A 16,788-nucleotide genomic window follows, 5' to 3' on the forward strand; every position below is an offset into this window, starting at 1 on the left:
CTCTTCCTTACCACTTCGATTCCTTTGTCCCATCTGCTCTTTTCATTTTGATCAAATTATTTATCAGGGAGTTCCCATCATGGCTCAGCAGTTAATGAACCCAACCAATATCCATGAGGACGCAGATTCAATCCTCGGCCTCACCCAGTGGGTTGCGGATCAGCATTGCCGTGAGCTGTGCCGTAGGTCACAGACATGGCTCGGATCCCTCGTCACTGTGGCTGTGGCATAGGCTGGCAGCTGTAGCTCCGATTCGACCTCTAGCCTGGGAACCTCCATATGCCATGGGTGTGGCCCTAAAAAGACTAAAAAAAGAAAAAATGTTCTATTCAAGGTAACAGGGATTCCAGGACCCCAAGACCAAGCACTTAAAGTCCAGTTAGAGTCTGAATATCAGGAAGAGTATTGCAGTTTCCATATTGAAAAAGGGATTAAGAGAAGGAATTAAGAATCCCAGTATTAGGAAAAGCAGATGAGGCTCAAGCAAAGGGAATGGGGGTCAAGGGTCACACCTAAGCCTTCTTAGACAAGCAGTATAGATGGCATGTTGGAGGTGGGCCTTTTCTGGGTGAGGCAGACAGGTTGGTTCAGAGCAGTGGTCTCAGAGGGCAGCACCTATAGACCCATTCTTCCTATAACTGGTGTTTATAAAATGACAGTTCAGGGGTTCCTTTCGTGGCTCAGAGGTTAACGAACCTGACTTAAGTTCCATGAGGATGCGGGTTCAGTCCTTGGCCTTGCTCAATGGCTTAAGGATCTGGAGTTGCCATGAGCTGTGGTGTAGGTTGCAGACACGGCTCGGATCCTGCGTTGCTGTGGCTCTGGCATAGGCTGGTGGCTACAGCTCCAATTGGACCCCTAGCCTGGGAACGTCCATATGCCACGGATGGGGCCCTAAAAACAAAACAAAACAAAACAAAACAAAACAAAGCATGACAGTTCAGTAGTTAAGAATATAGACCTTGGAGTCAGACAGACTGGGATGGAAACCCTTGCATTTCCACTTACTTGCTGTGTTAGTGAGCTCTGAATCTCAGTTTCCTCATCTCCAAACAGGGACAATAATGCCCATCTTTACATGCATGATACCACTTAATCCTCAAAACAGCTCAGTGACCTACGTGCCATTTTTAGCCCCAATTTCACAGATGAAAAAATTAAGACATGTCATATTTGGACAGGTAAAAAAATGCAAAACTGTAAAGGTAAATAAGAGATGGAGCTGATGGTGAGGAGGGATAGAACCCAAGTCTCCTGAATGCCAAGACCCAGTATCCTGAACCCTGTACCAAGACTAACCCTGTCTTTGTGGCACAGGTCTCAGAACTCATCATCCCAACAATGGAGACGGCCCGGCAGACTTTCTTCTTGAAAACCTACCTGGACCATGAGATTCCAATCCTGTTTGTAGGCCCCACCGGCACTGGCAAATCAGTCATCACCAATAACTTCCTTCTCCACCTTCCCAAAAATACCTATATGCCCAACTTCATCAATTTCTCTGCCAGAACCTCAGCCAATCAGACCCAGGATATCATCATGTCCAAGTTGGATCGACGGCGGAAGGGCCTTTTTGGGCCTCCCATAGGAAAGAAAGCAGTGGTTTTTGTAGGTAAGGCATTGGCCTGGGTCTGGACACACCAGATTCTTCTACTTTAAGCTATAGCAAAACAGAATCACCCTTTGTTGGGCCACTGTATATCCTTTTACGCTCTCTGGGAGATAAAATATTTCTGGTTAATATGTTTCAGTCTTCCTTCCCTCCCCTTCTTTCATCCTTCCATCCTTTCTTCCCTCCCTGCTTTCTTCCCTCTCTTCCCTCTATCATTTTTGTTTCCTGTTCTTTCCTTCCTTCATTACCAGGTATTTACTAGCCATGCATACTCTATGCCAGATTTTCCGTAAGTGAGGCATGGTCCAGGCCTTTTTGCCCAGAGGAGGATCCCAGTTTCTCCTGAAATGAAACTGAGCCTGTGGATCAGGCAGGGTTTCTCTGTAGCGAGAAGTAATTAGGTCCAGGAAGGGACTGTGGTTTTTGCCCTCTGCATCTCCAGAAGCCACTCACGCTTTGTGACAAGCTCCTGTTCCATTATGTGCCAGATACATGTGTTATCAGTAAATGGAGAAATCTAACAGTTGCTAAATAAATATTTGTGAAATAAGCACATTGAATTTTCCCAGGATTTTACCTGTTTACAAAGCACTTCCTCTTTTATTTCATTTGAGCCTCACAACCCCGCAAGTTTATTAACCATTATTATCACTTTCCTGGTCAGTTAATTGACGTGTTGGAGGTTAAATTCATTGTTCAGGGTTGAACATCTAGAAAATTCAGAAACCAGGTTTCTCGGTGCCGAATACATTATATTTCCTATTGTCTTACTGCTGACTCATAAAATTAGCATTTAGTAATAGTAATCACTTAGTCTTCTGGGTTATCTCATGTCTTATCTTTAAAATCCATGGATTGGTAGTTAATGTTGCCTGTATTTATAGCCTCACAAACTAACAATAGCTCCTTAGAGCCAGAATACTACTTCCTTTTCCCTTTCTTTTCCTCCCATTCTTATTTCCTCCAACCTTTTCTCCCTTTCTATTTTTATGATATATCCAAAAACAGTTTAAGCTTTGCAGCCAAAAAGATCTAGGTCCAAATCTCACTTTTTAACCCTAAGCATATTGTGACTTCCGTGACCTTCAGTTACTTACCGGTAACATAAAGGTAACACATCTTCCTTATAAAGTCATTATTTGTATTAGGTGAGATAATATGTATAAAACTCCTAAAATGTTACATGACGCAGAACTGGGCATTTAATCAGTATTCGTTAGAGTTTATTGAGTGCCTTCTATGTGCCAGGACTGAGCAATATGCGTTTGGAGAATATCAATCCCTGCTCTGAAGGAAATCACAATCTAGTCTTGCCCTTTTGATTTTGCTCTACAGACACCCTCACATGAAGCCTTCCTGCCACTGGAATTCAGCTATTACCTCAACTAATGCCCTGGTGACTCGGAACATGACTGTCTTCCTCACCGTCATATCCCTAATAATTAACAAAATGTCTAGCACAGTGTAGAAAAAATGTGTGTGTGTGATATATATATATGTGTGTATATATATATATGTGTGTGTGTATATATATATATATGTGTGTGTATGTATTTGGTTAAAGAAATAGGAAAAAATTAAATGCCTGGTTGTTAATCCCAGTCTATTCATTGGTAAAGTCATAATGCACAAAGATGTCCATGAGGCAGGAGAGCCCAGAACCCAGGAAAACTTCGTCCATTATGGTGAAAACGTCCACGGGCTGAGCCCTACCTAGAATGAGGATGCCACAGCTGGGCACAGACTGTCCCATGCTCCCACCTGTGAGAGCAGAGGATTCCATAGACTTACCCTCTGTGGCCATGGCTTCTTTCCCCAGACGACCTCAACATGCCAGCCAAAGAGGTGTATGGGGCCCAGCCCCCCATCGAGCTCCTGAGGCAGTGGATCGACCATGGTTACTGGTTTGACAAGAAGGACACCAACAAGCTGGACATCATTGATGTGCTGCTTGTGACAGCCATGGGCCCCCCTGGAGGCGGAAGGAATGACATTACCGGTATGTGGAAGAAGGGGTCCGTTCCTCTGCCCCCGCCCCTCAGAGCCAGACCTTCCTCATGGATGGAGGGTTGGCGCAGGGCACTCTGTCCTCATGGAGGTGGAGAAAGGTGTGTTTAGGCTGTAGCCAGAGAGGCTTGAGTTAGCTTCCAAGACTGGCATATGAATATTTCATGTTGGAAATTGTGTGAAATAGGTTGGGAAGATGGAAAGAGAGTTTGAAGAGTCTTTGGCGAGGCCCTAGAGGAACAGAGAGTCTCAGATGAAGAGGAGAGTTCAGTGTGGCCAGCATGTTCTAGGAGGAAGCCTAGATCAGAGGTTCTCAACCAGGGGTCATGATGGATTCACCTGTTGTGTTCCTTACAATTCTTTAGATTGCCAGAGATAGAGCATCTGACCCAAAGTGGCCTAGGTAAACTAATTATAATAAACAAATATGATTTTCCCCTGTCATCTAACACTTTAGAAGTATATTTTGCTTTAGCTGCAACTCAATCCATTTCTGAAATTACCACGTGTTTATTCTGAGATGCATCCTTAGTTAAGAATCTTAATGCCCTTTCCAGATTTAAGATTCTGTGACCTTGCTCTTCCTTGTGGCATTTGCTCTTCTCATTTGAAAAATAAGAAAATAAACAGAGTGATTTTATTTAGGTATACAAACCATTACCTTCCACTGCATGTATGGGGTCTAGGGGTACCTTGCCTTGGGTTTGAATATAGCAGGATCTCAGGCACTTAGCATCTATAAACTCAGTACCTTTCTCATTAGTGAGAGGGAGAGGAGCTTAGTATTACTTTTCTCTAAGTCCTAGCCACTCAATGGGAGGAAAAAACTTGCCACCATCTATCTGATAAGAAGTTAATATGCAAAATATGTAAGGAACTTATACAATTCAATAGCAAAACAATAATCTGATTTGAAATCAGATAGAGAATTTGAATAAATGTTCTTCTAAGAAGACAAAGATGGTTAACAGGCACATTAATAGATGTTCAAAATTGCTAATTATTAGAGAAATGAAAACCTAAATCGTAATGAGATATCACTTCACACCTGAAAAATTGACTATTATCAAAAAGTGAAGAGATAACATGAAGTGTATTGTTAGTGGTGCAGACACTGTGGAAAAACAGTAGGGAGTTTCCTCAAAAAATTAAAAATAGCGCTACCATATGATCCAGTAATTCCACTTCTGGGTATATACCTGAGAAAATGAAATCACCATCTTGAAGTGATATCTGAACTTTCAAGTTCATTGCAACATATTCATAGCACCCAAATCCCATGGAAACAACCAAAGTGTCCATAGATAGGCTAACGGATAAATAAAATACGGTATAGATGTAAATATATAGATAACACACATGAGATATTATTCAGCCATAAAAAAAGAATGAAAACTTATGTTTTGTGATAACATGGCTGGACTTTGAGAATATTATGCTAAGTGAAACGAGTCAGACAGAGAAAACAAATCCTATATGATATCACTTATATGTGGAATCCAAAAAAAGCCAAACTCACAGAAACAGGAGTAGAATGATGGCTGCCAGGGGTTAGGGGTGGGAGGGAAATAGGGAGATGTTGGTCAATGAGTACAAATTTCTAATTATAAGGTGAATAGGTTTGGGGGAATCTAACAGTACAGCATGATGACTCTAGTTAAATACAACAACGATAGAAGTGTTACTTAACCTTATTGTGGATATCATTTTGCAATAGTTACACATATCAAATCATCACGTGGTAAACCTTCAACTTATGTATTGTATGTCAATTACATTTCAATGAAACTGTGAAGGAGAATATTCCAAAGGGAAAGTCTGGAAGTGCCCACTGTGGCACAATGGGATTGGCAGTATCTTTGGAGCACTGGGGTGCAGGTTCAATCGCTGGCACAGTGAATTAAAGGACCTGGTGTTGCCGCAGCTGGCATAGGTCACAACTGTGGCTCAGATCTGATCCCTCACCTGGAAATTCCGTATGCTGTGAGGTGGCCAAAAAAGAAAAAAAAATATTTGAAAGAAGTTCCCACCATGGCTCAGTAAGCTCCTAACCGTCTTCATGAGGATGCAGGTTCAATCCCTGGCCTTGCTCAGTGGGTTAAGAATCCAGCATTGCTGCAAGGTGTGGCATAGGTCATTGATAGGTCACAGATATGGCTCGGATCCATCGTGGATCTATTGTTGTCATGGCTGTGGCATAGGCCTCAGCTGCAGCTCCAATTTGACCACTAGCCCATATGCCACAGGTGTGGCCCTAAAAAAGGAAAATCTGCAACATCGTCAATCAATTCTACTTCAATAACAAAAGTAATTATAAGAAAAATAAAGGGTTATCTTTTTCCAGTAAATAGTAATTACTAACATTTGAGCGGCAGTTGACGGTTTTCAAGTATGTCACGAATATGATGTTTGCAAAGACCCTATACATCTATAGTCATTTGAAAAGAGGTTTATTAATTTGTTGCAGCAAGAGGTCTGCACAGCATGGAGAGCCATGAGAATGCCTGGTGAGAGGGAATTAAATGGGCTTTGTACTTGGTGATGTGAGGAAAGGCATAAGAAGCCAAGGGCTCTGTTCTGGATTGAGTACTTCCAGAAATTGGGAACAATTTGATGAGTGGGTATCTTAAATTTTTTTGCAGGAGGCAGAAGGAATGAAGTTGTCACTTGGTAAAGAAGTAGAGTCACTCATATTACCTAAGGAAGAGGTTTTCATGATTGCAGAGCAATCTTCTTTCTATCTTGTTCCATCGTACTTAGGGAATAATCTCATTTGATGTTGATATTTAATCAAATTGTATTCAGTGGAGAAACAACAACCTAGGTAATAATCGCCAGACCAGCTGCCAGTTGTCAGGGCTTAGATGGGAAAACTGAAGCTCAAGGCAATATAGTATGATGGCTGAAAGCATGATTGGGTAGGAGATGGATCTAGGTTTAGGCAAGTTATAATAAGCAATAACAAACATTAAGTATTATTAATATCTTTATTATCAAAGGATTAAATGACTTTCTCAGGTTCAAACAGCTATCAGTAATTCCATATCAACAAAGTATAAAATATTATTCTGGCATTTAAAAAAAATACCCAGGGAGTTCCCGTCATGGTGCAGTGGTTAACGAATCCGACTAGGAACCATGAGGTTGCGGGTTCGATCCCTGCCCTTGCTAAGTGGGTTAATGATCCGGCGTTGCCATGAGCTGTGGTGTAGGTCGCAGACGTGGCTCGGATCCCGCGTTGTTGTGGCTCTGGTGTAGGCTGGCAGCTGCAGCTCCGATTAAACCCCTAGCCTGGGAACCTCCCATATGCTGTGGGAGCGGCCCAAGAAATGGCAAAAAGACAAAAAAAAATAAAAAATAAAAAAAATTTAAAAAATACCCAAAGACCTACATATGTCAGCACATAACTATAGTGGAGATTATATATATGTGTGTGTTGTGTATATATGTACATATATACATATATAGACACATGTGTATGTGTGTGTGTGTATATATGCATATACACATAAAACTATGGAAAGAATGTTGGGAAAATTGCAACACTATGGCAGAATCATTTTTGGCTCTTTGCAAATTCCCATAAACAAAACAACCAGATTGCAAAGCCAAAAACCTATGAACAACATTTACAACAAAACTAGTTGGCATAATATTCCTGCATATTCCAAGGTATAATTGGTGGGAACGAACCACTGGTGGCTACAGACCCACATGTTATCTGCATCTGTGCAGGAGAAAGCCGAGAGAAGTACTGAGACATCTATCTAACAGCCCTAAAGTGGTGGAACCCAAAAGTAGTCCACAAGCATTCACTGTAAGCATGACAACCAATATGAGAAGTTGGCAGGACTTTTATCTACTCAGATAACAAAGAGAGCCTGTGAGCAACACTTAGGGAGAATCACCCTGCCCCTAAAGCTTTAAAGAGAGATCCCTAGAGTGGCCAAGCAAGGAGAGTGCTAGCAGAACAGTGGAACCTGCTCCTAAATATACAGAGAGCAGTCCCTGGAGCCTCCCCAGCAAAGAGATACACATGAACCTCTACCGCCCCTGAGAACTCCAGGACTGGGCACCTGCTTCAGCATCTACATACCAACTGTCAAGGGGATGATAAACAGAAAGATGGACACTATGAGACGACAAAGAAAGCAGCTTTCAGACAAAGGAACAAGACAAAAACACACAAAAACCACTAAATGATGAGGAAATAGGCAATTTACTGGAAAAAGAATTCAGAGTGATGACAGTAAAGATGATCTAAGATCTTGGAAAAAGAATGGAGACAGATGGAGAACTTAAAAGAGATGTTTCACAAAGAGCTAGAGGATTTGAAGACCAAAATGAATGGTGCAATAGCTGGAATGAAAAATAACCTAGAAGGAACCAAGAGCAGGTTAACGGAGGTAGAAGAACAAGTAAGTGAGGTGGAAGACAGAGTGGTGGAAATCACTGCTACAGAAAAGAATAAAGAAAAAAGAATGAAAAAAAAAAACCCGAGGAGAGTCTAAGAGACATCTGGGACAACTTTAAATGTAACAACATTCGAAAAATAGGGGTTCCCGAAGGGGAAGAGAGAGAGAAAGGTCCAGAGACAATATCTGAAGAGATTATAACTGAAATTTTCTCCAGTATGGGAAAGTAAATACTCAAGTGGAAGAACCACAGAGAATTCCATACGAAATAAACCCCAGAAGAAATACAGGAAGACACAGACTAATCAAACTGACAAAAATTAAGTTCAAAGAAAAAAATATTAACAGTCATAATGGAGAAGCAACAGGTCACATATAGGGATAACAGCTGATCTCTCAGCAGAAACTGCACAAACCAGAATGGAGTAGCGAAATATATTTGAGATGATGAAGGGACGGAACCTAGAACCAAAAATGCTCTACTCAGCAAAGCTCTCATTCAGATCTGATGGAGAGATCAAAAGCTTCACAGACAAGCGAAAGCTAAGAGAATTCAGCACCTCCAAACCAGCTTACATCAACTACTAAAGGAACTCCTCTAAGCAGAAAAAGAAAAGCCACAATTAGCAACAAGAATATTAAAAATGAAGTAAAGGCAAAGATAATTTAAAAGTAGGAAATCACCCATTGACAAATGTGATATCTAAACTAGCAAGGATGAAAAGAGGAGAGAACAAATGCAGAACATTGAAAATGCATTTGAAATTAAGGAGACCAGCAAGATGAAGCTATTCTGCACACATACAGATGGATCAAAATATAAAGGGAACCACTAGTCAAATAACTATAATCGTCACATGCCTAAAAAAGAAAAACCGAGCCAAACGTAACACTAAACATGGTCAGTGGAGTTCCCATCGTGGCGCAGCAGAAACGAATCTGACTAGGAACCATGAGATTGTGGGTTCAATCCCTGGCCCTGCTCAGTGGGTTAAGGATCCGGCATTGCCATGAGCTGTGGTGTAGGCCGCAGATGCAGCTCAGATCCCATATTGCTGTGGCTCTGGTGTAGTCCGGGGGCTACAGCTCCGATTAGACCCCTAGCCTGGGAACCTCTGTGGGTGCGGCCCTAAAAAAAGACAAAAAGGATTTCCTGTCATGGCTCAGTGGTTAACGAATCCGACTAGGAACCATGAGGTTGCAGGTTTGATCCTGGCCTTGCTCAGTGGGTTAAGGATCTGGCATTGCCCTATGGTGTACGTCACAGACGCAGCTCGGATCTGGCGTTGCTGTGGCTCTGGCATTGCCATGAGCTATGGTGTAGGTCACAGACATCGCTAGGATCCCCCGTTGCTGTGGCTCTGGTGTAGGCTGGTGGCTACAGCTCCGATTGGACCCCTAGCCTGGGAACCTCCATATGCCGTGGGAGTGGCCCAAGAAATGGCAAAAAGACAAAAATAAAAAAAAAGCTAAAATCCAATAAAATGCTCCTGAAATAAAGTATTTTTGAAAATTACATATTGAAAGAGTACGTTGTATACCTAAGATTTTTTTTTTCTTTTTGTGGCCACACCTGTGGCATATGGAGGTTCCCAGACTAAGGGTTGAATCAGAGCCACAGCCACAGCAATGCAGGATCCAAGCCACTTCTGCAACCCACACCACAGCTCATGGCAACGGGCAACTCCGGATCCTTAACCCACTGATCGAACCCAGGGATCGAACCCACATCCTCATGGATCCTAATCGGGTTCATTAACCACTGAGCCATAAAGGGAACTCCCAGCGTCCCTGGTGTGGTGCAGCAAAATAAGGATATTGCATTGTCTCTGCAGCAGCACAAGTTCCATCTCTGGCCCAGAGCGGTGGGTTAAGGATCTGGCACTGCTGCAGCTATGGTACAGGTAGCAGCTGTGGCTTGGGTGTGGTCAAAAAAAAAAAAAAAAAAGATCATTAACAAGACATACAGTAGTAAAATTACTGGACTTTACAGAAAAAAAGAAAAGGCAGAAAGAACATATGACTTAGAAGTAAAATTAGATCGTCTTAAGAATTTTCAACGGCAATACTTTATGCTAGAGAAAATGGAATCACGTGTTTAAATATTAGTGGACATAAATTGAGAGCCAAGGATTTTATGGTCATCAAAGCTGACCTTCAAGTATATATATATAAAAAAAAAACTGTTGTCAACATGCAAGAACCCAGAGACCTGTTTTCATAAGCCTTTTCTCAGAAATCTACCAGAAAATGAGTTTCACATGAGCAAAATGACTATGAAGAGATCAATATAACAACTAGTCGTGAGTATTAAATATGTGGTTATTTGTTGAACTAAGACTGCGTGGGAGAGATTATAACCTGTAAAGGCTATGTGACCTGATGGTGTAGGTACAGAACAACTGAAGAGGGAGATGAGACTAGCACGCACAAGAAGTTTTAAACTCTTCAGTTATTGTAATTGGTGGCAGTAGTATAGTCTTATTCTGATTGTGTTGTAAGTATAAAGTAGGATTATATGAACGAGCATAGAACTACCTATTTCTACTGTCCCTCGTGTCCTTGCGAACCAGGACTCAATGTGGAAAAGGGGAAATGGAGATGTAATAGAGGAGAAGTTAAGTGAAAGCCCTGGAGTCCTAAATTTAAAATATTGATACTAACTCATGATGTAAATTGGTGTTCTAGGTCTAGAAAGTAATAACTAACCAACTCAATAAGAATTCTTAGCTCCCAAGACTGTGGTCTTGAAATCCAATTTCCTACTAAAATAAACCAGGCTTCTTAAAGAACTGGTTGATTATATGTCTGGGGCAGGAAATATACAAATTATGCCTATAATATCTTGATAATAGCCAATAAAGAGAAAGCTTCAAAGGCTACAGAGTCATGTCAAAAGTATTCAGTTGACTGCACAAAGAGGCTCTAACTGATTGAAAATGGGGAAATTTGAGCTTCAACAATGGAATGTAAAAGGATTGAAATGTATCAAAAACATATTTAAATCCAAGAATCAGTAATAACAGTAGTAACTGGTCATCTTCAGAGGATGATAAGAAATCAGTACATTATCTTCAAAAATGAGAAAGGGAAAGAATTAAGCATTTATTTTGACTGTCTTATATGAAGTGTACCTGTGTATAAGCAAATAATAGATAAAATATTCCTAATATTTTAATGAACCGTATAACTAATAAATGAAAAAGAAATGATAGGATCTGAACATCGCCATTTTGCAAACCTCAGTGAATTAATGGGACCAGCCATTGAGAATCCATAGCTACTGACCTCACAAAGAGAGAAACATTATCACGTGCCTCTGATGAAGGGCCACGCCATCATCTGTGGCCTGGCCAAAGAGATGGAGCCTGAATCTGACCAAGTCTCTGGATACAGCTGCAAATTGGTACGAAATACGGAGGACAGAGGACCAAATAAACTGCACCATGAGTATGCCATCAGCAAAATCCTGTCTGTGGAAACTCTACAGATCAAACAACCCAGATAGTCAACAAAAGATAGAAGAAAGGGGTGGGAGGGAGAAGTCTACAGATTAAAAAGAGACTTAAACTGGCCACCGTGCCACATTGAGTTAACAATCTGTGTATACTCTCTTGAGTTACAACATGGTGAGATACAGTCTAAAAAAAAAAAAAAGAATATATATATTTTGTATATGACGATATATATTTATATGGCTGGGTCACTTTTTTGTACAGCAGAAATTGAAAGAACATTGTAAATCAACTATACTTTAATAAATAATATCTTTTTAAAAAAGAATCTGGAGTTCTCGTCATGGCTCAGTGGTTAATGAATCTGACTAGGAACCATGAGGTGGCGGGTTCATTCCCTGGCCTTGTTCAGTGGGTTAAGGATCTGGCATTGCCATGAGCTGTGGTGTAGGTCGCAGACATGGCTCGGATCTGGTGTTGCTGTGGCTGTGGTGTAGGCCGGCAGCTACAGCTCCAATTCAACCCCTAGTCTGGAAACCTCCATATGCCTCAGGTGTGGCTCTAGAAAAGAAAAAAATAAAATAAAAATAAAGAATTTGACTGTAGCAGCTCAGGTCACTGAGGAGGTATGGGTTCAATCCCCAGCCCTGCTTGTTGGGTTGAAGGATCCAATGTTGCCCAGATGCTGAGCTGTGGCTCCAGACTGAATCCTTGGCCTAGGAACTTCCATATGCCACAAGCGTGGCCATAAAATTTTTTAAAAATTTAAAAGAGACTTAAAAGATATACCATTTTTTGAATTAGCGAGATTAAACTCTGGTAAGAATAAACACAGGGTGATAAAAACCATTAAAAAATGCAAGAATGCAGTTACTTTATTTTTTTTTTGTCTTTTTGCTATTTCTTGGGCCGCTCCCACGGCATATGGAGGTTCCCAGGCTAGGGGTCAAATCGGAGCTGTAGCCACCGGCCTACGCCAGAGCCACAGCAATGCAGGATCCGAGCCGCGTCTGCAGCCTACACCACAGCTCACGGCAACGCCGGATCGTTAACCCACTGAGCAAGGGCAGGGACCGAACCTGCAACCTCATGGTTCCTAGTCGGATTCGTTAACCACTGCGCCACAATGGGAACTCCCAAGAATGCGGTTACTTTAAAAGTTGGAATAGTGGTAAGCTTTGGAGCAAAGGAGAGAGCTATAATTGGGATAGGATATTTGGAGGGGCTCCTATGGGGGGCTGGCAAAGTTGTATTTCTTGACATGTATGATAGATGTAAGGGTGTTAACTTTATGATTCCCTAAACTATAAATTTGTTTTGTCTGGTTTTCTGTATTGTGTTTTACTTTATATAATAAAATATTTTTTAAAACTATATGCAGGCAAATCTACAGAGCTGAAGAATAGATTGTTAGTTTCCAAGGGCTGCAAGAAAACAGGGAGTGAATGTTAATGGGTACAGTATTTCTTTGGGGGATGATTTAAATGTTCTATACTGATTGTTGTAATAATTGCACAGTTAAAATACTAAAAAAAGAATCATTGAGTCGTGTACTTTAAATGGGTGAATTGTATGGTATGTGAATTACATTGTGATAAAGCTGATATATAACTATAGCTATAGCTCTAAACATATGGCCATCTAACATTGGATAGATAGATACAGATATGTAAGAATGACAAACTAATAGTGGTTAATATGGACAGGGGGCAGAGAATGGATTTGGAATATGGAAGGTGAGGGATATTTTCTATAAAATTATTTCTGGGAGTTCGCGTCGTGGCTTAGGGGTTAACGAATCCGACTAGGAACCATGAGGTTGCGGGTTCAATCCCTGACCTTGCTCAGTGTGTTAAGGATCTGGTGTTGCTGTGAGCTGTGGTATAGGTTGCAGACTCGGCTCAGTCCCCGAGTTGCTGTGGCTCTGGCGTAGGCTGGTGGCTACAGCTCTGATTGGACCCCTAGCCTGGGAACCTCCATATGCCACGGGAGCGGCCCAAGAAATGGCAAAAAGACAAAAAAAAAGAAATTATTTCTGAATTGTCTGATTGTGTTACCATCATCACATATTGTCTTTATCGTTTCAGTCTTGAGCACTGGGCTACCTTTGTTACCAGAACGTCTGCAGTCCTTGAGATGTTCTGTACCTGGACTGTGCAAAGCAGTAGCCACTAGTCACATATTATTCTTGGGTCATTGAACATGTGGCTAGTGAGACAGAGGAGATGCATTTTAATGTTAATTAATATTAATTAAGTTGGAATAGGTGCATATGGCCAAAGACTGCTGTAAGGGACAGCACAGCTCTAGAACATTGAGGCAGAGAGAACCTTGTTCTGCATCTGAGGCTCGCTAGGCCCAGAAGGTAAGTGTTCGTATGTGTGTACCCTCACATGTGTGCATCTTTTCCAGGACGATTCACTCGCCATTTGAATATCATTTCCATCAATGCCTTCGAAGATGACATTTTAACCAAGATTTTCAGTTCAATCACAGACTGGCACTTTGGGAGAGGGTTCGATGTGATGTTCTTGAGGTAAGAGGTTCCTATGTTCTTGGCCAGAGGTCCTCAGTTCTGGCCCCTTCTCCACTGGTCTGCCTTCTCCTTCCCCCCTAGGTATGGAAAGATGCTGGTACAAGCTACCATGACCATTTATAAAGCTGCAGTGGAGAACTTCTTGCCAACTCCTTCCAAGTCCCACTACGTCTTTAACCTGCGGGACTTCTCACGGGTGATCCAAGGAGTGTTGCTCTGCCCTCACACCCACCTGCAGGTCAGCAGCTGTCATTTCTGTTATCATGTTCGTTCGGTGATAGCGTTGGCTACACGCAGTATACAATGGCAATAGTAAGAGCTAACTTTTATTAAGCATTTAATCTCCGCTCGGCATCGTGCGAAGCATTTTATAAGAATGCTCTCATTTAATCCTCACATCAACCCCGGAACTTAGAAACTATTTGAGAACTACCTCGTGAGCCACCTTCTGCCACTTATTCAAATAATTAACTGGATTTTCAGGATATCGAGAAATTTATCCGGCTTTGGATCCATGAGGTTTACCGGGTCTTCTATGACCGTCTGATTGATCATGAGGACAGACAGGTCTTTTTCAACATGGTGAAGGAAACCACCTCCAATTGCTTCAAGCAGTCTATGGAAAAGGTGAGCCAGACCCCGTGATCATGTGGCCTCAGAAACGGCCCCAGATGTTTGATCATGTTGCTCTCAGATTTCAGGTTCCCTTCCTAGTGGAGACTTACAGTTCTGCTCTTTGATTCTCAAGAAACAGTACTGAGCCAACTAGTTACTTGATTTGGTGATGTAATACTTGGCCCAATTTCACTTTCCTTCCCTTTATAGCATGTAAGTTTGGATCCATTCAAAGTGGTTTGTCATATGATCTTATTTTATATAATTAACTTAAAAGGTATGTTCAAGGGCAATTGATTTGTGACTTGAGAAATAGATAAACCATGAATTTTCATGGTTTGACTGATGCCCTGGTAAAGCCCACGGTTTCCCATTTGTACATATTTTCTCTCATTTCGATATAAAAAAGTTTTAAGCCTGTATATTTATACCGTCCAGTTTTTAAGAAGCTATAACATTCTCCATAGAAAAATTGCAAGTGTTTCATGTTGCCTCCAAAGGCCAAGTGCAGAAGCCCTGCTAGTTTCGAATATCAGGAAGAAGAAGCATTTAAAACATTTTTACTCTGGGCCCAGCATGGGGACCAAAGGTCATGCCTGCATCTCTGTTTGGTGAAAGAGCAAGTGCATAAAAAATGATGCCATCTTTTAACCACCTCCTCTTGGAACCTTACAGTCTGACCACCGTTTTCTTTTCTTTTCTTTTCTTTTTTCTTTTCTTTTTTTTTTTTTTTTTGGCCACACCCTTGGCACGCTGAAATTCCCAGGCCAGGGATCAAACCTGCGCCACAGTGACAACCCAAGCTGCTGCAGTGACACCGCCGGATCCTTAGCCTGCCGTGCCACCAGAGAATTCCATGACCATCGATGTTTTAACAGCTTAGCAAACAGATTGACCCTTGCTTTCACACTCTTTTCTCAAATGTTCTTTCATCATAGTCTTTACGACCATATTTTGTTTAAAAAAAAAAAAAAGCTGTTGATGAGCCATTTCTTTGAAGAATGTGCTCAGAAGAAACAAACACATATCCTGTTCCCTCCCTCTAGACCTCCCACTGCTGTCATGGTTGGGCCACTGACTGAATGCCTGGCTGAGATTTGTCTTTTCTCACAGGTGCTCATCCACCTATCACCCACGGGAAAGATAGTCGATGATAATATCCGTAGCCTCTTCTTTGGAGATTTCTTCAAGCCAGAAAGTGACCAAAAAATCTACGATGAGATCACTGACTTAAAGCAGCTCACGGCGGTCATGGAGTACTACCTGGAAGAGTTCAACAACATCAGCAAGGCCCCCATGTCCTTGGTCATGTTCAAGTTTGCCATTGAGCACATCTCCAGGATCTGCAGGGTCTTGAAACAGGATAAAGGCCACTTGCTCCTGGTGGGCATTGGGGGCAGCGGGCGGCAGAGTGCCACCAAACTGTCCACCTTCATGAATGCATACGAGCTCTACCAGATTGAGATCACTAAGAGCTACTCGGGCAACGACTGGCGGGAGGACCTGAAGAAGATCATGCTGCAGGTTGGGGTGGCCACCAAGAGTACCGTGTTCCTCTTCTCTGATAACCAGATCAAGGACGAGTCCTTTGTGGAGGACATCAACATGCTTCTGAACACAGGCGACGTGCCCAACATCTTCCCTGCCGACGAGAAGGCTGACCTTGTGGAGAAGATGCAGACGGCAGCCAGGGCAGAAGGCGAGAAGATCGAAGTTACCCCTCTTTCTATGTATAACTTCTTTATTGAGAGAGTGAAAAAGAACCTTCACATTGTCCTTGGTAAGAAGAAACAAACTCAAACTTTACCTCTGGGTGTTTCATGGCCTCCTGAGTGCCCTAAGCCCAGTCCTGTTACAGGAGTGCCAGGGTTGATCCAGCTAAGGCACTTGCTTGCCCAGGGGTCAGTGCCTAGAATTACTGTGGAAACTTCCACTCTCCTAAACTATTTTACACCTATTCCACTCTCCTCAACTCTTTGAATTCTCCTCTGAACCATCTTCTTCCTTTTAGGACGTTATTCTGCCAGCCTCACAGAACAATATCTGAAGTTCTCGTCTCTGTGGATGACATTTCCAATCTATCCAGAAACTTAGGTGTCAGGCCTAATACTTCTCTCTTGTTACCACGTCCTGTCAATGTTTGCCTTC

General features: G+C 42.0%; 1 protein-coding gene across 1 annotated transcript in view; it reads left to right on the forward strand.

The window, feature by feature from the left end:
- The window catches only part of DNAH3 (dynein axonemal heavy chain 3), a 216,575-nt gene that overhangs the window by 141,135 nt on the left and 58,652 nt on the right, over positions 1-16,788 (forward strand). The window contains exons 43-48 of the mRNA XM_047780346.1: positions 1,318-1,612; positions 3,432-3,611; positions 13,902-14,025; positions 14,107-14,263; positions 14,509-14,652; positions 15,754-16,420. Of these exons, the coding sequence (XP_047636302.1) occupies positions 1,318-1,612; positions 3,432-3,611; positions 13,902-14,025; positions 14,107-14,263; positions 14,509-14,652; positions 15,754-16,420 (1,567 nt within the window). The remainder of the gene's footprint in view (positions 1-1,317; positions 1,613-3,431; positions 3,612-13,901; positions 14,026-14,106; positions 14,264-14,508; positions 14,653-15,753; positions 16,421-16,788) is intronic.

The sequence above is a fragment of the Phacochoerus africanus genome, chromosome 5 (genome assembly GCF_016906955.1).
Source record: "Phacochoerus africanus isolate WHEZ1 chromosome 5, ROS_Pafr_v1, whole genome shotgun sequence".
Classification (NCBI taxonomy): domain Eukaryota; kingdom Metazoa; phylum Chordata; class Mammalia; order Artiodactyla; family Suidae; genus Phacochoerus; species Phacochoerus africanus.